The sequence below is a fragment of the Salmo salar genome, chromosome 18 (genome assembly GCF_965601325.2).
Source record: "Salmo salar chromosome 18, fSalSal1, whole genome shotgun sequence".
Lineage (NCBI taxonomy): Eukaryota > Metazoa > Chordata > Actinopteri > Salmoniformes > Salmonidae > Salmo > Salmo salar.
The window spans coordinates 78027207-78052606 of NC_138308.1; the positions used below are offsets into that span (position 1 = coordinate 78027207).

The 25400-nt window shown below is 41.0% G+C and overlaps 1 protein-coding gene across 1 annotated transcript in view; it reads right to left on the reverse strand.

Annotated features, from left to right (window-relative positions):
- LOC123728738 (dedicator of cytokinesis protein 11-like) overlaps positions 1-12929 on the reverse strand; it is a 145341-nt gene extending 132412 nt beyond the window's left edge. The window contains 2 exon segments of the mRNA XM_045701398.2: positions 837-953; positions 12759-12929. Coding sequence (XP_045557354.2) covers positions 837-953; positions 12759-12854 — 213 coding nt within the window. The 5' untranslated portion in view covers positions 12855-12929.
- Positions 12930-25400: the final 12471 nt, after the last annotated feature.

A 25400-nucleotide genomic window follows, 5' to 3' on the forward strand; every position in this document is an offset into this window, starting at 1 on the left:
AATTGTGTTTCCAAAACGCTATATCTGCCAATTTTTCACATTTGTGTTTTTTCCATCAGAAATGATTGCGTATGGGCACCTTAATGTGGGGTTAAAATATTACTGTTCTTAGATTTTGAATTCATAGATTTTGAATGTGTATGAAAATGTGTTTTTTTGTTTGTGATATGTGGTTGTCTCACCTAGCTATCTAAAGATGAATGCACTAACTTTAACACTGGATTAGTTCATCTATTAAATTAAAAAATAAATAAAATGTAAATGTTTTATTTACATACAGATCTCATATTACTGTATTGAATAATACAATGAAATATTGACGTCACAAATGTATCATTTGTACATTTCTTTATAAAAATTATAGTTATTTGTTACATTTGATGGTGTAAAACCTAGCAATACTACTTATTTCTCTGAGAGTGAAGTGGATACTGTATATAGCAGAAACATTTTTCTCTGAAATGAAACCATCAAGTGATAGATTTTAAACAAATACATGTCTGTCATTGAACAACCCCGTGCCATGATTAGATAAAAAAAAAAACACAACACTCTTTCACAACAATCTCTTTGAACAATAAAAGCTAATTTACCAACATTTCTGAAAATTGATATATAGCGTTTTGGAATGAAACTCTTCAAATGTGGGTCTGGTATCCAGTGTTTCTAGGAGCATATTTGAAAGAGTGTGTCACTTGTATAAATGTTCTCTAATAAAACATTTGTATGAATTTTAACAAAGAAAACAAGCAGTGTTTCTTCCCAGTGCTACAACACCCTATTTAGCTCTACATGTGTCCTTTTCAATGTGTTTGTGTGAGCGTGCGCCTGTGTACCGAGAAGTCGTCGACAGGACACAGCAGGAGGTCTCGCTGAGGGTCACTGTGGATTTGGGCTTTCCTCTGGAACACCACATTCTCATAGTCCAAAGGCTCAATTACCTTAGGCTGCTCCTGTAGGCACACAGACAGATGTAGGATCTTAATTTGATCACCCTGTTACAGGAGACATTTCTAACTTGGAGAGTATTTGAGGTTTAAAAAGGCTTCTGAAGTTTGTAATTTGCATTTTGAAATTTCAGATGTGATTTTCTCTAAACAAAAATTAAATGAATTAGAATCCATATATCCTGTTGCTGCAGGATTATTTTCCTGCAGTAGCAAACTGGCTCAAATGAAGATCCTACATCTGTAGACAGTCAAGAGACACAAAGATAATGTACACACACCCTCACCCACTCCCTCACACAGGGGAGAAATATTGAATAACATTGAATTAAGCTGCTCCAGAAACAAATAGACAGCTCTGAGAGTCAAAGACACAGAGGTTACCATATACATTTAGACAGACACAGGTTACCGTACAGTCAAAATTTTGGACACACCTACTCATTCCAGGGTTTTTCTTTATTCTTTAGTATTTTCTACATTGTGGAATAATAGTAAACACATCAAAACTATGAAATAACAAACATGGAAATATGTAGTAAGCAAAAAAATAAATAAAAAATAAATTAATTAAAAGTGTTAAACAAATCATAATATATTTTATATTTCAGATTCTTCAAATAGCCACCCTTTGCCTTGACGAGAGCTTTGCACACGCTTGGCATTCTCTCAACCAGCTTCATGAGGTAGTCACCCAGAATGCATTTCAATTAACAGGTGTGCCTTGTTAAAAGTTAATTTGTGGAATTTCGTTCCTTCTTAATGCATTTGAGCCAATCAGCTGTGTTGTGACAAGGTAGGGGTGGTATACAGAAGATAGCCCTATTTGGTAAAAGACCAAGTCCATATTATGGCAAGAACAGCTCAGCTAATTACTTTAACCTTTTCATGCGTGAGTTCCAAATATCTAACGGTAGCCCCAGCGTGAGTTTTTTTTATGCACGTGATGTTAGAACGTTCTCGCCATCTCAGAATGTGATTGTTACGAAACAGTACATTTAATCCGCGCTGCCCTCAAACCAAGGCACGCAGCCTGTTTTTATTTATAGGCTGTTTCAACTTCAATTTCAAATGATTTTCAAACAAGTTTTTATTTTCTAAGAACAGTTTGAATGTAGGTGTGTTCCGTCTCATTAATTCACATAAAATGTAGGCTTTTCTATTTTTGCGGAAAATGTCTTTTTTTTGTTGAATTTATGACCCAGACAAAATTACCCAAGCACTTCCCAATGGTTTGTGCAGTTCAAGTCTGCAGACATTTGCGCATCTCCCGTCAGAACGTATCTCCCGTCACATTTTCCGTCTGGTGCCCGCATCACAGTAATTGTTGTTTTCATTACTAATAATAACAACAACTTTGGAAATGTGTGCGTTTCTATCAAAGTGCCTTATTACGTTATAATAGTTTCTGTATGTCGTGCGGTCGTTTCTACTGTAGCTCATTTCATAACCTTTATGCTGTTATATTCAATCGTGCTTATGTAGCTAGCTATATTCTTCTATTAGCTCTGTAAAACACTGCTAATTGCGTCAGAGAAGTATTAGCTTGGGGAGGATGAGGGAAGGGAGAGGATGATGAGGCAGTGGGTAGGTGGGTGAGATATTGTCACTATAATTGCATAATGGACCTGTACGTCGAATTACAAAAAATAACTTGTTCGGTAATCTCCTCACCTGCTAGTTTGAGGTGAACTATGTGGTCATTGAGGGCAGCAGTGTCGATCAGATGGAAAAATAACATACCATTTGGTCATTTTCCGAGTGCATTCCACAAAGCTGTTTATCATGTCTGCCTTATCCACTGCCCCCATTTTGAGGTTATAGTCAAGCACACAGTCTGGTTTGATCTTTCTCTCTCCTGTCAGGTTGTCCACCTTCCCTGTGGCCGACATGGTTGCTGTATGGACAGTGGAGAGGACATGGACGTCTCGTTTGTCATGCCACTTTACTGCCAGCTGTTGACCATTCTCCTTGAACTCCACCTCCCCTCTCTGCAACTTCCTGCATCCGAATGCCGGCATCCTCTTCCTGTTTGACCTGACTGTGCCACAGGCCCCTGTGCTGTTGGAGAGCAGATGCTGGAAGGGTGTGGGACTGCTGTACCAATTGTCCACATACAAAGTGTGTCCCTTGCCAAGATGAGGAGCCATCATGGTCATCACCACAGACCAGGACACCCCAAGCCCCTCATAATGTTGGATGTCAGTGGAGGACCCTGTGTAAACTACAATGTCCTGGACAAATCATGTCTTCATGTCGCACATGACAAAGAACTTGACCCCAAACCTGTGCCTTTTGAAGGGAATATATTGACAGAACGCCAGCCTACCTTTCCATAACATCAGGGACTCATCAATGCATAGGTCATTGTATGGCACAAAGACCCGACCAAATGCTGATGTCAGGCTGGTAAGAACATTTCTTATTTTGTATAACGGGTCATTTGGGTTGGCAGGAGTTTGTTGACGAAATGGAGGCATCGCAGCAGAACTAGGAAGCGGTCTTGGCAAAGAAGGGAGTTGCAAACATAGGATCTGTGCTCCAGTATTCTCTTAGGGAATTCTTTACTATCCCCATGAGAAGGACTGTCACCAGGAAGGTATACATTTCACTAATTGTGGTCACCCATTTAGCGAGTTTCCCCCTCACTCCTGGCTCTCTCTTCTCCTGTAGCTCCAAGGCATAGCAATTGGTCTCCTCTACTACAGTGAGGGAAAAAAGTATTTGATCCCCTGCTGATTTTGTATGTTTGCCCACTGACAAAGAAATTATCAGTCTATAATTTTAATGGTAGGTTTATTTGAACAGTGAGAGACAGAATAACAAGAAAAAAATACAGAAAAACACATGTACATTTTTTTATAAATTGATTTGCATTTTAATGAGGGAAATAAGTATTTGACCCCTCTGCAAAATATGACTTAGTACTTGGTGGCAAAACCCTTGTTGGCAATCAGAGGTCAGATGTTTCTTGTAGTTGGCTACCAGGTTTGCACACATCTCAGGAGTGATTTTGTCCCACTCCTCTTTGCAGATCTTCTCCAAGTCATTAAGGTTTTGAGGCTGACGTTTGGCAACTCGAACCTTCAGCTCCCTCCACAGATTTTCTATAGGATTAAGGTCTGGAGACTGGCTAGGCCACTCCAGGACCTTAATGTGCTTCTTCTTGAGCCACTCCTATATATTTACTGTTTTATTCACATGTTTTCAAGTACTGGTGACAAAACATGCATTCCGATTCTTGCATAGATTGTAATGAACACATTGTGTGTAAAGTACTTTTTGAAGTTTGTACTGATTATGATGAGCTAAGCTAATTCCAGCTATGTGCGGAGCCATGTTTGTTGACATACAATGCATTCTGGGTTTCAGACCTTCCAGAAGTGAATGATGGTAGACGACACACCCCCTTCGACATGCATACTATAAAACAGACCAAACTCATCTGGTCTCCTCTTATGATCTTTGGTTTCTGTGAAAAAAACAAACATGGTGGAGCGCAGAATCTAGCTACTATCGTCGGATTACTTTCAATTTCTAGAACGTGTTTTACTCAATTATTTCGATCAATGGTGAGCTCTCCCGTGATGTGATTAATTATAAATAGCAATTGCTATTAGCTAATTCTTATTGTAGTTTGTCAGTCGAGAGTTATAAAAACATGACCCTTGTTATGTCAATCTTTCCTCAGCGCTAGCACAAACGTAGCCTACATTTTTCCAGTTTGGATGATTGTGTTATGCTGTAGATACTTCTATGAATGTCTGAACATTGCATCCAAAAATAAAAACTGCTCACATTCTGGATATAACTTTGTAAGGACTGTGTTTGTGCAAAATGTTTCTGAAAAAAAAACAGTGTGGCCAGCTCCAATGCTGATTGTCGCGTCAATTGAAAATGGATGTTCTAAATAAGCGTTCTAACTAACCAAGCGGTCTAATCACACCGGTTTGATCGTACGCTACAGGGACCATTGTAGAATGATCACACCCATGTGTTGGTACGTGTGAAAAGGTTAAGACATGAAGGTCAGTCAATACTGAAAATGTCAAGAACTTTTAACGTTTCTTCAAGTGGAGTCACAAAAACCATCAAGAGCTATGATGAAACTGGCTCTCATGAGGACTGCCACAGGAAAGGAAGACCCAGAGTTACCTCTGCTGCAAAGGATATGTTCATTAGAGTTACCACCCTCAGAAATTGCAGCCCAAATAAATGCTTCACGGAGTTCAAGTAACAGACACATCAACATCAACTGTTCAGAGGAGACGGCGTGAATCAGGCCTTCATGGTCGAATTGCTGAAAAAAAAACACTACTAAAAGGACACCAATAAGAAGAGACTTGCTTGGGCCAAGAAACACGAGCAATGGACATTAGACCAGTGGAAATCTGTCCTTTGGTCTGATGATTACAAGTTTGAGACTTTTGGTTCCAACCGCTGTGTCTTTGTGAGACGCAGAGTAGGTGAACGGATGATCTACGCATGTGTAGTTCCCACTGTGAAGCATGGAGGAGGTGGTGTGATGGCGTGGGGTTGCTTTGCTGGTGACACTGTCAATGATTTATTTAGAATTCAAGGCACACTTACGCCATCCCATCTGGTTTACGCTTAGTGGGACTATCATTTGTTTTTCAACAGGACAATGACCCAACACACCTCCAGTCTGTGTAAGGGCTATTTGACCAAGAAGGAGAGTGATGGAGTGCTGCATCAGATGACCTGGTCTCCACAATCACCCAACCTCAACCCAATTGAGATGGTTTGGGATGAGTTGGACCGCAGAGTGAAGGAAAAGCAGCCAAAAAGTGCTCAGCATGTGGGAAGTCCTTCAAGACTGTTGGAAAAGCATTCCAGGTGAAGCTGGTTGAGAGAATGCCAAGAGTGTGCAAAGCTGTCATCAAGGCAAAGGGTGGCTACTTTTAAGAATCTCAAATATAAAATATATTTTGATTTGTTTAACACTTTGTGGCTACTACATGATTCCATATGCTTGTTTTGATTTTTTCACCATCATTCTACAATGTAGAAAATAGTAAAAATAAAGAAATACCCTTGAAATGAGTAGGTGTGTCTAAACTTTTGACTGGTGCTGTACATTTGGACAGACACAGAAACAGAGGCACACACCCTCACCTGCCCATTCACACAAACAGTATTTTTATGTTTATTGGACCCCAGGAAGAGAGCGAGAGAGAGAGAGAGCGACAGGGAGCGAGAGAAAGAAAGAAACAGAGAGAGAAAAATGAGGGAAAAACAAATTATAAACATCTAAGGAAAGAACAGAGAAATATTAGGGTGACTGCTGGACTGGAGGAGAGTTTAAAACATATCTTCTTATACCACTGTGAACACAGGGCACAGTAATCTAGTTCAACAGAATGTCCTTTAGGGGTTGATGTCCAACACTCTGGCCCCAGAGGTTGCTATGTTACATGGCCCCCTACAGAGGAGTCCTCTGCAGAAGGGTTAGGCACCAGCAGAGGGAGCAGCCCCCTATCTACATTGACGGGACAGTAGTGGAGAGGGTGGAGAGCTTTAAATTCCTCGGTGTACACATCACGGACAAACTGAAATGGTCCACCCACACAGACAGCGTGGTGAAGAAGGCACAGCAGCTCCTCTTCAACCTCAGGAGGCTTAAGAAATGTGGCTTGTCACCAAAAACACAAAAACTTTTACAGATGCACAATCGAGAGCATCCTGTCGGGTTGTATCACCGCCTGGTACGGCAACTGCTCCGCCCACAACCGGAAGGCTCTCCAGAGGGTAGTGAGGTCTGCACAACGCATCACTGGGTGCAAACTACCTGCCCTCCAGGACACCTACACCACCCGATGTCACAGGAAGGCTAAAAAGATCATCAAGGACAACAACCACCCGAGCCACTGCCTGTTCACCCCGCTATCATCCAGAAGGCGAGGTCAGTACAGGGGCATCAAAGTGGGGACCGAGAGACTGAAAAACAGCTTCTATCTCAAGGCCATTAGACTGTTAAACAGCCATCACTAACATTGAGTGGCTGCTGCCAACACAGCCACTTTAATAATGGAACATTTGATGTAATCAATTTATCACTAGCCACTTAAAATATATAATGTTTACTTACCCTACATTACTCATCTCATATGTATATACTGTACGCAATACCATCTACTGCATCTTGATGTAATGTATCACTAGCCACTTTAAACAATGCTGCTTTATATGTTTTCATACCCTACATTACTCATCTCATATGTATATATTGTACTCTATACCATCTACTGCATCTTGCCTATGCCATTCGGCCATCACTCATTTATTTGTATGTACATATTCATTCCTTTACACTTGTGTGTATAAGGTAGTTGTTGTGAAATTGTTAGGTTATATTACTTGTTAGATATTATTGCACGGTCGGAACTAGAAGCACAAGCATTTCGCTACACTTGCATTAACACCTGCTAACCATGTGTATGTGACAAATACATTTGATTTGAAAAATGCCTTATAACCTTTGGGTCTAAGTTCCTGGCTACTGTTTCTCGTTTGACTTTAGGTTGCTTGCTGCAGTGAGTGACCCTTAGCAGCAGGGCACAAGTTTAGTTTCACAGGCCGCTGTGATACTAAACCACAGCCTGAGAGAGAGAGAGGAGAGAGAGAGGAGAGAGGGGAGAGAGAGAGAAACACACAAAGGAACGAAGGAAGGGGTTAGGCAATCAATCTGGCCCTGGACACTCCAAACAAACTGTCACTCCAACATGCTTCCGGGGTCTTTGGCTACAATGTCAGTGAGAGAGAGAAGTACTTTTCCAGGTGTCTGTCTCTTACGGTTCAGTGGAAAGACAGAGGAGAAGTCTAACTCTAACAGATGGGAGTTTTAGTACTGGTGTTTATTGGTTCACCTAGACACACAGTCTTGTACAACTAATCTTGTGGGGGGGGGGACACAATTCAGTCCCATCCAAAATACTATTTTCCTTAACCAACCCTAACCTTAATGCTAACCTGAAAACCTAACCTTAACCCTAAACCCCCTAGAGATAGCATTTGACCTTGTGGGGACTAACAAAATGTCCCCAGTTGGTCAAGATTTTTGTTCGTTTACTATTCTAGTCCCCACAAGTATAGTTAAACACATCCACACACACAGATCAAGTCCCACTCACCTCACCTTTAGCGTCCTCATCGACCTCTACAGTTCCCCATCAATAGTGAACACAGATACTCCCCATGTCCCACATCCCTTGACCTGACTTCAATTTGTATATACAAACTAGTGCTGAGCGATTAGTGCTTTTTGATTTCGGCTTCACATTATTTGGGTTGAAGGCTGTAACAGCACAGAATAAAACAATTAATAAAAGTCCCATGATGGTAGTGACTGTCCATTACTGCTTATCACTTATTAACCATCGTTTATTCACTTTAATAAAATATTTCAGTTGTTGTGTATATTACATTTGTTTTGTTGATGACTTTATTAATTTAATTCCAAGTCATCATCTCATCTCTATAGAGCTGCTGCCTATGCTTGTCACGCCCTGATCTGTTTCACCTGTCCTTGTCCTTGTGCTTGTCTCCACCCCCCTCCAGGTGTCGCCCATCTTCCCCATTATATCCTGGGTACTTATACCGGTGTTTTCTGTTGGTCTGTGCGTGCCAGTTCGTTTTGTTCATTCAAACCTACCAGCGGTTTCCCTTGCGCCGGTCTTTGCTATAGTCCCAGTTTTCTAGTTTCCTGGTTTTGACATTTCCTGCCTGCCGTCCTGTACCTTTGCCTCTACTCTGAATTACCAACCTCTGCCTGACCTGAGCCTGCCTGCTGTTCTGGTGCCTTACACCCTCTCTGGATTGTTGACCCCTGCCTGCCTGGACCTGCCGTTTGCCTGCCCCTGTTTAAAGAATAAACTTTTGTTTCTTCAACACTGTCTGCACCTGGGTCATACCTTAAAACGTGATAATGTTGTCTGACAAAAATCACTATTTTAGAAGTTCTTCAAAGTAAATAAGTTGCTTTTCAGCAGTCATATTCCTATCTTAGATCATGTATTTTCAGGTAGAGATACCTCACGAAGCCATTCCCTCCCCATCGCACATTCTTCTCTCCGTCTCAGACCAAACAATGGATTAAGTTAATTAGCATGTTTTCTGTGCTAAACTATGTAAAATATTGACCTGTTGGAAACTACAACTCCCTACTACATCGCACAGTTCGGGCTTGATTTGATTTATCTCTAGAGACACTACGCTTTGCCCTCACGAAAAGAAAAAATAATGGAATACAAATAACTGAACTGAGTTGGTCAATTAGTTTTAAAAAACAAGAGAAAAAACACATTTTGGTTAATCGCTTAGCACTAATACACACCCTCATATAGATACAGTGCCTTCAGAAAGTATTCACACCCCTTGACTTATCCACATTTTGTTGTTACAGCCTGAATTTAAAATGGGTTAATTCACATTTTTTTCTCACCCATCTACACACAATGAAAACATGTTTTTAGACATTTTTGCAAACGTATTGAAAATGAAATACAGACATATTTGAATTTACATAAGTATTCAACCCAGAGTCTATACTTTGTAGAAGCACCATTGGCAGCGATTACAGCTGTGACTCTTTCCGGGTAAGTCCCTAAGAGCTTGCCATACCTGGATTGTGCAACATTTGCCCATTATTCTTTTCTAAATTCTTCAAGCTCTGTCACATTGGTTGTTGATCATTGCTAGACAAACATGTTCAGGTCTTGCCATAGATTTTCAAGTAGATTTAAGTCAAAACTATAACTCGGCACTCAGGAACATCCACTGTCTTCTTGGTAAGCAACTCCAGTGTAGATGTGGCCTTGTGTTTTAGGTTATTGTCCAGCTGAAAGGTGAATTCATCTCCCAGTGTCGGGTGGAAAGCAGACTGAACCAGGTTTTCCTCTAGGATTGTCCCTAGGATTGCTTAGCTCCTTTCCATTTAGATCTATTCTATTTTATCCTGAAAAACTCCCCAGTCCTTAACAACTACAAGCATAGCATGTATGCAGCAACCAGTATGCTTGAAAATATAGAGAGTGGTACTCAGTAATGTGTTGTATTTGCCCCAAACATAACTAACACCTTGTATTCAAGACAAAAAGTTAATTGCTTTGCCATATTTTTGCCAGAATTATTTTAGTGCCTTGTTGCAAACAGGATGCATTTTTTGGAATATTTGTTATCACGTACAAGCTTCCTTCTTTTCATGCTGTCAATTAGGTTAGTATTGTGGAGTAACTACAATGTTGTCGATCCATCCTCAGTTTTCTCCTATCACAGCCATTAAACTCTAACAAGTCACCATTGGCCTCATGGTGAAATCCTTGAGCGGTTTCGTTCCTCTCCGGCAAGTTAGAAGGACACCTGCATCTTTGTAGTGAATACACCATCCAAAGTGTAATTAATAACTTCACCATGCTCAAAGGGATATTCAATGTCTGCTTTTTTTCCATTTATTTTTTACCCATCTACCAATAGGTGCCCTTCTTTGCACAGAATTGGAAAACCTCTCTGGTCTTTGTGGTTGAATCTGTGTTTGAAATTCACTGAGGGACCTTACAATTATTTGTATGTGTGGGGTACAGAGATGAGGTAGTCATTCAAAAATCATGTTAAACACTATTACTACACAGAGTGAGTCCATGCAACTTATTATGTGACTTGTTAAGCAAATATTTACTCCTGAACCTATTTAGGCTTGCCTTAACAAAGGGGTTGAATACTTATTGACTCAGTACATTTCAGCTTTTAATTTTTTTATGAATGTGCAAAATTCTCTAAGGACTTAATTCCACTATAATATTATGGGGTATTGTGTGTAGCCGAGTGACCAAACAAAATCTACATTTAATCAATTTTAAATTCAGGCTGTAACACAACAAAATGTGGAAAAAGTCAAGGGGTGTGAATACTGTCTGAAGGCACTCTACATTTTATCAAAACAACACCTTGTGATTCTTCAAGAGCTTTCTTGCGACCTCAGACACGTATAGTAGTTTCACCTCAGCTACCGTTCAAAACGTCCCAATGTCTTATGATCTGAAAGGACTGCAAGTTGAAGCTGGTGGGCCTCAGTAATATACTACTAGGCTTATATTAAGCTGTTACTTGAGCAAATCCACTCCTTTTCAGATCACAGAGAAGAGACCCCATAATAAAAGGAATAGGATACATAGCCCTCCAACTGAACGTAGGACGCACCAACTGGGCAGTTTAAAAAAGGAGAGTGGAAAGGATGGAAAGAGCAGAAAACATGGAATGCCAGGAAAAATAATAAAACAAGATGCCCCCATTGACAAATGTGACAGATAAAAACCAACCAAACACAAACACACAAAGCATGGTTGGAGCATGCCTCCAGAGAATCACAACTGGCTATGCTGGCTAGGCAACCTCCACAAAACAGCGCTTGTTCTCTGTTACCACGTCGACCGTTACCCCGAGGATCATCCGCTTAAACAGACAACACACACACTCCGGGAACCTGTGTTGCCTAGCACACATCAGGCAGCAACAAATCTCATCACAAGGTTACTATGCCTGTTGCCTTCACTGCGTCATTGTCATAAGACTTGACTGGAGATGTTTTGGCTGGGTTTGTGTGTTGGTTGTGTCGCATATGAGAAAGAGAGACATGGTGAATCAGATGACAGCGACAGCATGGGAGATTTTACAGTGGAGAAATCCCATGATGACAAATCATGAGGTCATAGTCACCCCGAAAGGTCATGCATCTTTCGATGTCAGAGGAGAGCAATCTCTTGCAAAAACACTGACATCGGAAAGAAACACACACACACACACACACACACACACACACACACACACACACACACACACACACACACACACACACACACACACACACACACACACACACACACACACACACAACCCAAAGAAGCCCTCTGTGAATGATTAAATCTGAAGTGCTTCATCAGTTTTATGTGCAATTTATCTCAAGCCAATTCCCTGCATCATAGCAGGGTTTTAGCCAATACTACAAGCAGCCAACCAAACTACAAACCACAACCAGTGCTCAAATCACCATCCATGATATAGCAGACAGCACTAGTGTCCTTTCAACAAAGAAAGAGAAAAGGCTCCTGCAAAGACTGAACTGTTATTGTAGGTCTATCATCAAACACCATCAAGATCAATAATCCTGTACATGCTTGAGGCATTAAAAATATGAATTCCACCCACCCAGCATAGAAAGGAGCAGGATGCAAGAACAGGAAAAGGGAATGGGATCTTGGGAAACCAAGAATTGCAGTGCCAACTCAGAATTGGCACTGCACATTCTGCAAGCGCACAAAAGGCGCTGCAGCCAAGACCTGATGCCAAGAGGAATGGAATACCATGTGTCCTCACTTGTGTTCTGCACACCAAAGCCACAGAAAAAGGACACATATAGCAATACGATACTTACTTTATATATACACATTATCCTTTTAAAAATATGGTCATTTTCTGCCTAACGAAATTGATTAATTTCCAGATAATTACGAAATCATACGCAAGTTTAAATTCCCACTTGTAATCAAATGTGGCGAGCTCTGCTCAGTGGGTGACATATGGGGAATGGTGAGACTCGCGTCTTCGATAAAACTGGAAACAATGTTGTCGTTCGGACATTCAAGTAACGTTATAAACTAAAAGTATACAAAGCCTTTTCTGGATGAAACAGGACCGGACTCTTGCGCTATGGTTCCGTAGTAAAGTGAGCGGGTTTGGACAGCAAGGTACCTTGGCTACCAGCTAACTGAAGATGAGATAATAAGCCACCATACTAACCACAATCACCGATGTCCTCACAGCCTCCGAGACACTGAGTTCCGCCGCCGTTCCAGGTATACTCAACCTTTTGGTAAATTTCCGTACCTCCGGCATAGCTATCTTTCCGGTGAAAACCACCACCTAAGTCCCGGTATAACTGACAGATGGGGCGGGTGGATCAGGTGGCGTTGCGAGGCGGGGCTGGACCGAACAGGCTCTCGAGCATCTCGTGCGCCTCCTTCTGCCTGTTCCCTTCTCTCCTCCCTTAGACGGATAGGTATACACCATTGGTGCACACCTCAAATACCTGACTAACCACTGTGAGAAATGGTAAACTACAAATTGCATGGTCACCTGTACTAATATTCAGGATAAATTCACAGTTGAATTGTATTATTTGGATGAAAAAGTTTAGGTTATTATTGTAATACTATAATGGTATGTGACTCCTTTTCATTGGAGATTATTGTATTGGTATTTTGGGGTAGGTTGCAGTAAGTAGAGTAGTAGAGTAAATTCGTATTATCTATACACCAGCCCGGGCATAAAAAGTGACAAAATCATCATCGGTTCATAGATTATATATATGAGATAATGTCGCTGTCCAGTGGACAAAGATGAGAACCACAGCAGTCATACAGTTCAAATTCTGTAGGGTTTGAACACATTTTATTTTCTTCCTTTCAGACCCTGAATGATTACAAAAAAAGTTCAATTGATTTGCACTCATAACAACTAATAGTTAATAGTGTACATGTAGCCTATTTAATAATGGTATTTAATTACATTTCTCTCATAAGAGGTCATACCACATGCTCTCTAGTAATCAGATTAGATTCCAGAACACAAGGCCTGTTGTTCTGAGTGCTAAGTTTGCCTGCTTCCGATTAGCCACATAAGCCATTAAAGTCAAGGCAACCAATAGACAAACAGTTAGTTTCTGGATAACGTGATTCAGAGAAGTTTGTGAGCCACATCCTAATGGCACTGATGCCACTATGCCTTGTCATCATCCAACTATTTATATCTGTGGGCTGAATGTGTTCGAGAATAAATTGTGCCAATAGGGGTATAGAAGGCCTACCAATACCATGTATTTGCTAAAATAAATGAAAAACATTGGAGATGTAAATGTCAATCTTCTCTGTGTTGTGTTGCTCCAGATGGCAGTAGTGCCTTACACAGCCACCGGGTCATAAGCAGTGAGGCATTGGTAAGGTGATGATAACCTCCACTGTAAGAGGTCCATCGGAATTCTCCCCACACAATACCTGGTAAGTGAACTGTAAACCAGTCTGGTGTCTTGCAATTATCCAAAAAAAAGACATCTGCTAAGTTTTTCAAAGCCTTGCATTACACTCATAGGAAATGTATAGGGGACATGGAGAGTGGCACTAGTGAGGTTAGTTAGAGGATTTGGTTTTACATGAGTAAAAAAAATAAATATTGGTAAAAGGTTTGAAATTAGGCCAACAAAAATATTATTCAATGCTAATGCTATGACAACTAATAACAGTATTTAATGTTGGAGGCCTATGATGAAAACCAAGAGCCAGAAATGCAGCTTTTATGCAGTGGGGGGCATATTTACATTACGGAAAACTTTAACCCTTGAGCTGGGCTGGGTTGTGGTCTGTAGTATCAGAGGCAGTAGAGATACTCAGTAGAGATACTCAGTAGAGATACTCAGTAGAGATACCTGCCAGTAGAGATACTTCAGTAGAGATACTTCAGTAGAGATACTTCAGTAGAGATACTTCACTGTTTCCTGTCCAAACATCCAAAGAGAACTGATTGAAGTAAAGGTTTTTATATACAGTATAACCAGCCGTACCAAACCAATATTTTATTGCCTTGATCCAATAACTCTGAGTTGCTTTACATAGTCATCTTAAAACAAAATATCTAGGCTGCTCAAACTGTGTTAAACCACACGACATATTTGCTACACAGTACTTTTTTTTCTTGTTCAGACAGCCAATACAATCTCTCGTTTCAGTGCCATTGTATAAAGGCTATGTAAAGTGTCATCAAATCAAATTTTATTGGTCACATACACATGGTTAGCAGATGTTAATGCGAGTGTAGTGAAATGCTTGTAAATATAAAAGGTGTCCCGTTGTCAGACCCTCATTCTATACATTGCAGCATGGTTGACATTACAATGATGATCAGACATTGGGAAATCTTTTTGTTTTATGCCAACTCTGGTAAGAAATTTGAATTTATATATATATATTTTTTAAATATATATATTATTGGCTTTTAGAAACCATTTGAATGACTTTGTAGCAAGTATTTGAGATGTTTTTCAATCTTCATCTTGATGATCTATATTGTTTGTTTGCTTTGACAGTTTTTTGCATTTACCAAGAACGTTGTTCAACCACACGCTGTTAAGGTTACTGAGATGGGAGAATATCACTTCCTTTTGGCCAACTGACGTGAATACCAATGTTGTTTTGGTACAAGCAGACTCTTGGACAGAAACCACTTCTCATGGCATCATCACTTTACAGTGGCCAAAGTAGTTTTTACTTTACCAAGGATTTCACTGAGACTAAACATCTGAGTGTGAAGAGAGGAGTTGGCAGCTTTAACCTGACCATCTCCAAGACAGAGCCATGGGACATACTACTGTGGTGCTATGAAAGCGGGCAAAGTCAAATTTGGAGAAGGAACTGTTTTGATTGTCAAAGGTAACTTAACTTCCTTCCCTAATTTTGGATTTTAAATTTTGCACCATTAAATTAGAAATATACTTTAGACTTTGGCGCTGAATGAATATACCAGACCAATACAATTTACACACTATGATCTTACTCCATCACTCTCTTCAGGTTCAGAGTCCAACAGCATGTCTGTGCTCCAGCAGCCTGTGTCTGACTCAGTCCAGCCAGGAGACTCTGTAACTCTGAACTGTACATTAGTGTCTATTGGTTCAGACATGGCTCAGGAGAATCCCATCCAGGAATCATTTACACCCATAGAGACAGTAGTGATCAGTGTGAGAAGAGCCCTGAGGCTGGGTCTCCTACACCGGAAAAAAGCTTGTCCAGAGAAGACAAGGTGAGCGCTACCATCAGTCCTGTGTCATGCCAACAGTAAAGCATTCTGAGACCATTCATGTGTGGGGTTGCTTCTCAGCCAAGGGAGTGGGCTCACTCAATTTTGCCTAAGAACACAGCCATGAATAAAGAATGGTACCAATACATCCTCCCAACCATCCAGGAACAGTTTGGTGACTAACAATGCCTTTTCCAGCATGATGGAGCACCTTGCCATAAGGCAAAAGTGATAACTAAGTGGCTCGGGGAACAAAACATCGATATTTTGGGTCCATGGCCAGGAAACTCCCCAGACCTTAACCCCATTGAGAACTTGTTGTCAATCCTCAAGAGGCGGGTGGACAAACAAAACCCCACAAATTCCGACAAACTCCAAGCATTGATTATGCAAGAATGGGCTGCCATCAGTCAGGATGTGGCCCAGAACTTAATTGACAGCATGCCAGTGCGGATTGCAGAGGTCTTAAAAAAGAAGGGTCAACACTGCAAATATTGACTCTTTGCATCAACTTCATGTAATTGTCAATAAAAGCTTTTGACACTTATGAAATGCTTGTAATTATACTTCAGTATTCCATAGTAACATCTGACAAAAATATCTAAAGACACTGAAGCAGCAAACTTTGTGGAATATTTAATATTAATATTTGTGTCATTCTCAAAACTTTTGGCCATGACTGTAGATTTTAAATTAATACTCTTTTATAGCTAACTTTTATGCCAAAACCTTTGTTTAGCTATATTGTTCAGATACCGATGTTTATCTATATCGTTCAGATACCTTTGTTTTTCTATAATGTTCAGATACCTTTGTTTAGCTATATTGTTCAGATACCGTTGTATTTCTATATGTTCAGATACCGTTGTTTGGCTATATCGTTCAGATTCCGTTGTATTTCGATATGTTCAGATACCTTTGTTTTTCTATATTCAGATACTTTTGTATTTGTAGATCATTCAGATACCTTTGTTTAGCTATATTGTTCAGATACCTTTTGTTTTTCTATATTGTACAGATACCGATGTTTATCTATATCATTCAGATACCTTTGTTTATCTATATCATTCAGATACCTGCAGTCCTCTGCACCTCTCTGATTCAGAGGGGTTGGGTTAAATTCAGAGGGGTGGCAGGTAGCCTAGTGGTTAGGGCGTTGGACTAGTAACCGAAAGGTTGCAAAGATCAAATCCCTGAGCTGACAAAGTAAAAATCTGTCGTTCTGCCCCTGAACAAGGCAGTTAACCCACTGTTCCTAGGCCGTCATTGAAAATAAGAATATGTTCTTAACTGACTTGCCTAGTTAAATAAAGGTACAATTAAAAGAAATGCAGAAGACATATTTCAGTTGAATGCATTCAGTTGTACAACTGACTAGGTATCTCCCTTGCCTTTGTGTTCTATGTCATTCAGATACCTTTGTTTTTCGACAACAGTAGAAAGTATGACTCTCAGATAATGCTGTGTCTCACTGGTGGCTTATTCATTGTCATATATGTATCCATAATTGTCTCAGTGTCTCTATCCCTGTTTGATCTTCCACAGATGGTTGTAAGGAGGACCCTGTTCTCTTGGTGTACTGCCTGGGTGTAGCATTGGCTCTGTGTATCACCATCATCATTGTACTTGGTTGTGTTATGTATAAGATGGCCAAGAATACATCTCTGCTGTGCCAAGGTAAGCGTTATCATTGTGCATAATATATGCTTTAATTGTTGGTGCACTGCACACTGCTTGTTTTTGGTCATAACGGTTCTTCAAAATATGCGTTATCATTGCGCACAATACAGTAAATGCTTAAACTGTTGGTGTAATGTATATTACATGTTTTAGTCATGAAACTGGGTTAATTCACTGTATGATGATGATGATGATTCCTTCATGTTTTTGTCTAAAAGGAACACACCCTCAGCCAAGTGGTCTGGGAGTCCCCAGTTCTCATAACCAGGTATGCAGAACATAATGTTAACTATTCTGAGTATGACTTTGATGAACTGTAAACAAATATGAAAATATCAGGTCTTTTCCTTATGTCTTTTAATTTATTTTTCTCTTAGGATCAAGAAGATGATGACACACTCATGTCGGTCCATTACGCTGCTCTGAATGTCATCCACAAGAAGCCAAAGACCCAGAGACACAGGAGCGCCATGGAGAGAGACACTGTGTACTCTGGGGTGAGGTGCCAAAACATGGACTGAAACAGATTTTTCCTCCGTATAGACATACATTGCTTTCTCTGTGTTTCAGGCTTTATATATCATTTGAAGCTTATTTATTATAAGTGTGGTACAATAGAATGGCTTATATTCTGTCAAACTCCTTTTTACATTGATAATGTGCAAATAAAATTACTAAAAATAAAAAGGGGTGCAGAGTGATCTCTATATGACGGAGACAATGACTCGTGTTTGTGTGTAGTTTTGTATTGAGTTCCAGGGAGTAGATGAACAAGAATGGGAGACAACCTATTTATTCAAGTCCTCTCTCCTCTGTAATGTGTTGTCCTCTTTTAGTTGTGTTGATAGCATGTCACTCACACCCACCCAGTGAACAAATTCACAGGTACTCTGCAGTCTTCTGTAATCCCAAGGTGAGGCCGTATCTACATTTTGGTCAGGTGGGCCTGCTGGCTTTGTGCACACAGGACCCTCCTACCTGCTCTCTGTGTCTCTGTGTCTCTATGTGGTTTTCAGCAGGATGTCTATGTGGTGTCACTGTTGTTATCACTATCTTTACTTGTTGTTCATGTTGTCCCTGACAGTTTACAGCCACAGCAAAACAGTTATTTATAAAACTGACTGTAATATATACATTTAGTTATCTAAAATCAGTTACAAACCACAAAGAACTGCTGATGAACCCTATTTGAACTCTCTGAGTTAACTGTCTTATGAGTGATACAGCACCACTTATTCTAGTTCTATGGGATCAGGGGGAGGGGACAGTTTATGATGATGTCATGGGAGAACTTTCAGTACATTCTCAGACAAGTCTTGTGAAGCACAAAAACTACTACAGAAGGAGACCAATAGAGGAGGATCCTCCTTCTGATAGATTGCTTCTCATAAGAACCACACTAACAGGAGAGAAAAACAGAGTGGATCAAATGTGTCATGTATTGGTTGACTGGTGTCCAATCATACATGCACTCTCGGGTGTTACACATCAGTCAGTGCATTTTTCTGTGAAGGATGTAGAGGGAATGAGACTGACATACAATAGACTTCTTTCATTCTGTTGGTGTTTTCCCATACGCACTCTGCTCTTCCCCCCTTCACCTTTATACTGTACATGATATGACATGTTCTAGACACAATAGACCTATTTGTCATCTGGAGTACTACAAGTCATTTACTACAAGTCATTTAAAACTGAAATATAATAATAACCATTATCTAACTGACATTAGAAAGATGACAAGAGCATCAACCACAGTGTGATAAGGTGACAGGAACAACAAGTCTGGAGTCAGAGATGACCTGATATTATTGGTTAGTAGCTCTGACACCCAGACGGAGCTGCAGGCTTTGATGATGACCTATAAGACCTGTCTCTGAAAATACCTGTCTACCATTGTAGCTGCACAGTAGCTACGGCCAGGCTAGGGTTAGCTTTAGGGTTAGGACTAGGGCTAAGGCTAGGGTTAGGGAGTCTGAGGTAGAGGAGGGCCCAGTGAGGAACACATCACTTTCTGTGTTGTGAGCGACAGGAAAGAGCAGTTTAGTGTAGAGTGAGACCTGCTGAGGTGGTTATCACTGGAACTCTCATAGACTAAGACTGGGGGATGAAATGGTTATTATATCTCTCTCTCTCCGTATGTTTAGCTAGATTTCCAGTCCACCTCCCAACACAACAGTGTGGTGAAACATTTAATCTTAATCATTGAATCTTTTTTTTATGGGAAAAATAGTAAACTGAATGTAAATGCGTATGTGATTTGAGGACGGTTGGTGATAAGGGGATGTGAGTCAGGGACACTGACCAACATAAACGTTCCTGTCACGTTCTGACCTGTAAAGGTGTTATTTGTTAGTGTTTAGTTTGGTCAGGACGTGGCAGGGGGTATTTGTTTTATGTGGTTCAGGGTGGTTGTGTGTATGTGTCCATGTAGAGAGGGGTATTTGATTTATTAGTCCAGGGTTTTGGTTATTGTTCTATGTTCTGTCTAGTCATTTGTATTTCTATGTTTAGTTAATTGGTGTTGGGGCTTTCAGTTGGCGTCAGCTGTCTATCGTTGCCTCTGATTGAAGGTCCTCTAATTAGGGGTGTGTGTATTGTGGGTAGTGTTGATGATTAGTTATTTGAGAAGGAGACAAGTCAAGACGCTGGACCGGGTGATTCAGTTTATAGTAAGGCAGTTTATTATGAGACAAAGATATTTGGCAAAGCGTGCACGGACTCCTTCGTTTAGCTCATAGGGAACTAGCAGAAGAGAGCCCCGAAACATAGTGTACATCCAATTTATACAATGAAATAACAGTGTGTTGACGTTGAGTCTAGTAGGTCCGCTCTCCTGACTGGTCGATGAGTGGAGGGACGGTCCACTCTCCAGGTGGTGTCGACTTCCCATTGGCCCTTGGCAGTGTCCTTTGTCCTCGGAGTCCAACACACCTAAGTGTGTGTGTGTGTGTGTGTGTGTGTGTGTGTGTGTGTGTGTGTGTGTGTATTTCTGGTAATTCGTGTCTGGGTGCTTGCGATATTCATGGAATGTTGTTCTTTACACCAGTGGTCAGTTCGTGTGGCTAGGGTGCTTTCATGTCTTGACATTTTTGTGTGAGTGCTTAGTCCGCCATCAGTCTCTGGGTGTGGTCGTGATTGGTATCAGTTGGTTGCTCAATATGTCTCTGGAATTTTGTTGTGTGCTGTTGTGAAACATGTTGTGCAAATGCCCTCCTTATATATCATTAGGTAAAACGTTAGATTATCTTTATTACAAATCCCCCTCTTCACGTCTGCAAGACGTGACAAAAAAGAACAATCTGCGGCACAGCGGGAGTGAAAACAAACAAACGGAAGTCAGAGACAAATGTTGTGAGTCCCCCTCTTCACGTCTCACCTCAGCAGATAGCTTGTCAAGTCTCAATAGGGATTAAAATCATATCATTACCATTACAATCCACCCGTTTTGCTAGATATTTCACATACATTATAACACATCTATTTTGATTGGATTCAGAAATTTCACACAAATTCAAACTAATTCATGCATCCCAATAGATGGTCTCATCTAACATGTGCTCCTCATATTTGAATGAATCCTCCACCTTGCTCGGCGGTAGGTACTTGTCATCTCATTGATCTGAACTTTGACTCGGTCCGTACTCCGTTATCATCTCTCTAGAGTTCTGGTGATTAAACCTCTTGCACACGGGACCAAACAACAACCACACAACCCAAACACACTCATACAGGTGAAAGCAGCCCATAATACAGTTCTTGCAACACTTTTCCATTTCCCAAACATGAGCTGTGTTATCAAAAATGTACGTACAGCAATGAACCTAATCATTCTACCTACACCATCTTCTTTGCCCGTAACCTATCGAGAGTCAGTCTATTTTACCAGGTCATGAGGGAGGTGGCGGATAATTGGTCAGAGAACCTCTTTACTGCATCCCCTGTTTCATTCATGAATCTCTGTTGATTAAAATATGTCATTAATTCAATCCACATTATTATTTATTGTCAACTACCAAAATAATGTAGTGTAAAAGCCTTCACATATTTGATTCATAGCTTTGTATTCATCTGGAACTTCCCTGAGGATGCCAATAGCATCCATCTTGTAAAGCTACTCCCATCCTGGTCAAAACTCCTCCTGTGCCTACTTTAGCCTCCTATACCTGGCCTCTGATGACTAACTCGAACTGGTTAGACCAATAACCCCAGGGCGCAATTCCTAACCACCCTTTGTGGTAATTTCTGTCGTATGCGTCCTTTGCTGGTACTAGCCCACCCTTCATCAGTTATAGGTGCTGTGAGGTTAAGAATGTTCTATTCATCTCTCAAACCTAAGTTAGTCACATTAACGATTACTTTCAGCCATTAAAATCATCTTAGTTCTCGGTGCCATTCTTGTATCTATAACACTGGTATTCATCCGGAATTTAGGTGAACCGAGGTGGGTTGGCTGAGTACAATCTGGCCAACCCCAATTCCTGTAAAGTTGTCTGCTTCCCCAGGAAATTGTTTAATGTTTACCTTAAATTCTACATCTTGATCTTCTTTGATTCCTTATTCTGTACGTCACTCATCAGTGTATTATATAGTTTATCTTTTACTTCTTCTCAATGACAACGGTAACCTATGTTTAGTACCCGTAGGTGTTGGATCTGAATGTATCAGAAAGATTAGACTATGATGCAGCTCAGAGTCTCTACTCTTCCCAAAAACCGTCAACCCCCTCCTGCCCTTAGTCTCTCTGCTTGGTACCACCCCATACTCACACCTCTAGGAGCACACACAGTGATGAACGGTCGGGATAGGGAATCTTCGTTAAGGAGGTAACCCCCGGACCCTGTTGGTATCGGTTCTTCTCCTAACTCTGTGTGTGATCAGCAGTGGTCATATGTGTACATACCTCCTTGCAGTGGGTAACGTGGACCCAAGTGACTCTCTCAGCTTTTCTAATGGCAAAGGCAATGGTTTAACAGAACCTGGTATGGGCCTTCCCAACGGTGTTGCTTCCTGTCTTTTCTCCTCAGGGACTGGATCCACACCCAGTCTCCTGGTTGTACTGAGTGAATCACCTTCTCCTGTAATTTACCTGTTGAACACAAAATCTTGGACATACGGGTTTGGTTAACAAACAGTCTTCTCATGTGCTCTGCTAGTATATCTTTAACTTCTATGTCTACCTGTTCTGGTATCTCTATTCTCCCTAACTCTGGCATTCTATAGGCTCTACCTGATTAGCTAAACTGTCATCCATCATTTAAAGAGATAGATCCCAGTATCAACACTAGGGATTATATCTTGTCCTAATATTCTAGCTACCATAATCATGTCCACCAAGTAAGTTGGGAACACTTCTACCCATTTGCTATACTTATCTGTTATTGTTAAACACCCCTTCTTCCCCTCAATTCGGAATAGTTCAATAAGTCCATTTCCAAATGTTGGAACGGACATTCTACAAAAAATGTTTTTGTTCTAGTAGCATCCTATCCTGTTCTATCGCCTGCTCTACTATACTCCCCCTTACTCCCCCTTTTTATACATGGCTCAAACCATGTATCAATTTTGCTGTATTTCTTAACAATGTCTTTTGTAAGGTTAGTAAATTATCCTTATGTCAGCCCTTCTCTTGTAGGATTGCCCCCTTTCATATACCACATGTACAATTCTCCCTGGGGCATTCATCCTTAGGTACCCTGTGCATTTCTCTATCAAGTGTCCTATCTTCTTTAAGATTGAACAACTTCTTTCAACTAAATTATCATATCTTTTCCTAGCGAATTTTACCAAACATAACTTAAAATCAAAACTATAATACATGCCTATGGAGCCGATAGTCTCTCCATGTATTAATATCCTAACTAAATGAACCTAACTAAATTATCCTGCTATCTTCTATTCTTATGTCTTTTCTGTCTCTCCCAGTGTTATTTCTGTCCTCACCTGTTTATAATTTAACTATGCTGGTCTCCACTCACTAACCGTTATCTAATTCTATGTTACTTTTATCTTCTCTTCCTTGTTTATGCTCTCCTCCTTCTACTTCCAACCCATCAAGGTCTCAGCAGTGCCGGGGAGTACTAAATGTCTCATGGTCTTATTACATAGCTACTTACATTTATCTAGATACCCTCAATAATCCTGGATTCCCTACAGATGTCATATATTCCTGTCCTGTTGGCTTAAGTCTACCATTATTAACCTGTTTTATCAACAAAATATAATATTACTATTATATTAATTCCACAGTCTTGTTGTGTTAAATCTCTTCCACTAAATACAACCACAGCTGACTTCCTAAGGGAAAATAAACTTATCTAGATAATGTAAAAAGTACCCCTACTTATCAAACGATATTCACGTAACATAATCAGATCAAAATGACTAATCTGAACTACTCCCCAAAGAAAAATTATTGTACCCTTTTCGTCATTTTGTCTTCTCATTGGTTCAAATGATCAATTGTACACTATGTTTCGGGGCTCTCTTCTGCTAGTTCCCTATGAGCTAAACGAAGGAGTCCGTGCACGCTTTGACGTCAGTTTCAAATGCTTACATACATTAGGTGCATACGCAAGTAACATACACCATATGCAAAAGCAAGTAACATACACCATATATACACATTTTGACATTGGCCTTAGCTTTTTTTATTTCCTGGTGGTGCCCAAGAACACAGTGGCCTCCAACATTCTTAAATGGAAGAAGTTTGGAACCACCAAGACTCTTGCTAGAGATGGGCGCCCGGCCAAACTGAGCAATCGGGGAGAAGGTCCTTGGTCAGGGAGGTGACCAAGAACCCGATGGTCACTCTGACAGACCTCTAGATTTCCTCTGTGGAGATGGGAGAACCTTCAAGAAGGACAACCATCTCCGCAGCACTCCACCAATCAGGACTCTCTGGTAGAGTGGCCAGACGGAAGCCACTTCTCAGTAAAAAGCACAAGACAGACCACTTGGAGTTTGCCAAAAGGCACCTAAAGACTCTCAGACCATGAGAAGCAAGATTCTCTGAATGCCAAGCGTCACATCTGGAGGAAACGTGGCACCATCCCTACAGTGAAGCATGTAGGCCGGCTCGGTCCTCCCCTCCTGCTCCGTGGCTCGACGACTCATTGCGAGCTCACAGAACAGGGCTCCGGGCAGCCAAGCGGAAATGGAGGAAAACTCGCCTCCCTGCGGACCTGGCATCCTTTCACTCCCTCCTCTCTACATTTTCCTCTTCTGTCTCTGCTGCTAAAGCCACTTTCTACCACTCTAAATTCCAAGCATCTGCCTCTAACCCTAGGAAGCTCTTTGCCACCTTCTCCTCCCTCCTGAATCCTCCTCCCCCTTCCCCCCCCTCCTCCCTCTCTGCGGATGACTTCGTCAACCATTTTGAAAAGAAGGTCGACGACATCCTATCCTCGTTTGCTAAGTCAAACGACACCGCTGGTCCTGCTCACACTGCCCTACCTTGTGCTTTGACCTCTTTCTCCCCTCTCTCTCCAGATGAAATCTCGCGTCTTGTGACGGCCGGCCGCCCAACAACCTGCCCGCTTGACCCTATCCCCTCCTCTCTTCTCCAGACCATTTCCGGAGACCTTCTCCCTTACCTCACCTCGCTCATCAAATCATCCTTGACCGCTGGCTACGTCCCTTCCGTCTTCAAGAGCGAGAGTTGCACCCCTTCTGAAAAAACCTACACTCGATCCCTCCGATGTCAACAACTACAGACCAGTATCCCTTCTTTCTTTTCTCTCCAAAACTCTTGAACGTGCTGTCCTTGGCCAGCTCTCCTGCTATCTCTCTCAGAATTACCTTCTTGATCCAAATCAGTCAGGTTTCAAGACTGGTCATTCAACTGAGACTGCTCTTCTCTGTGTCACGGAGGCTCTCCGCACTGCTAAAGCTAACTCTCCTCTGCTCTCATCC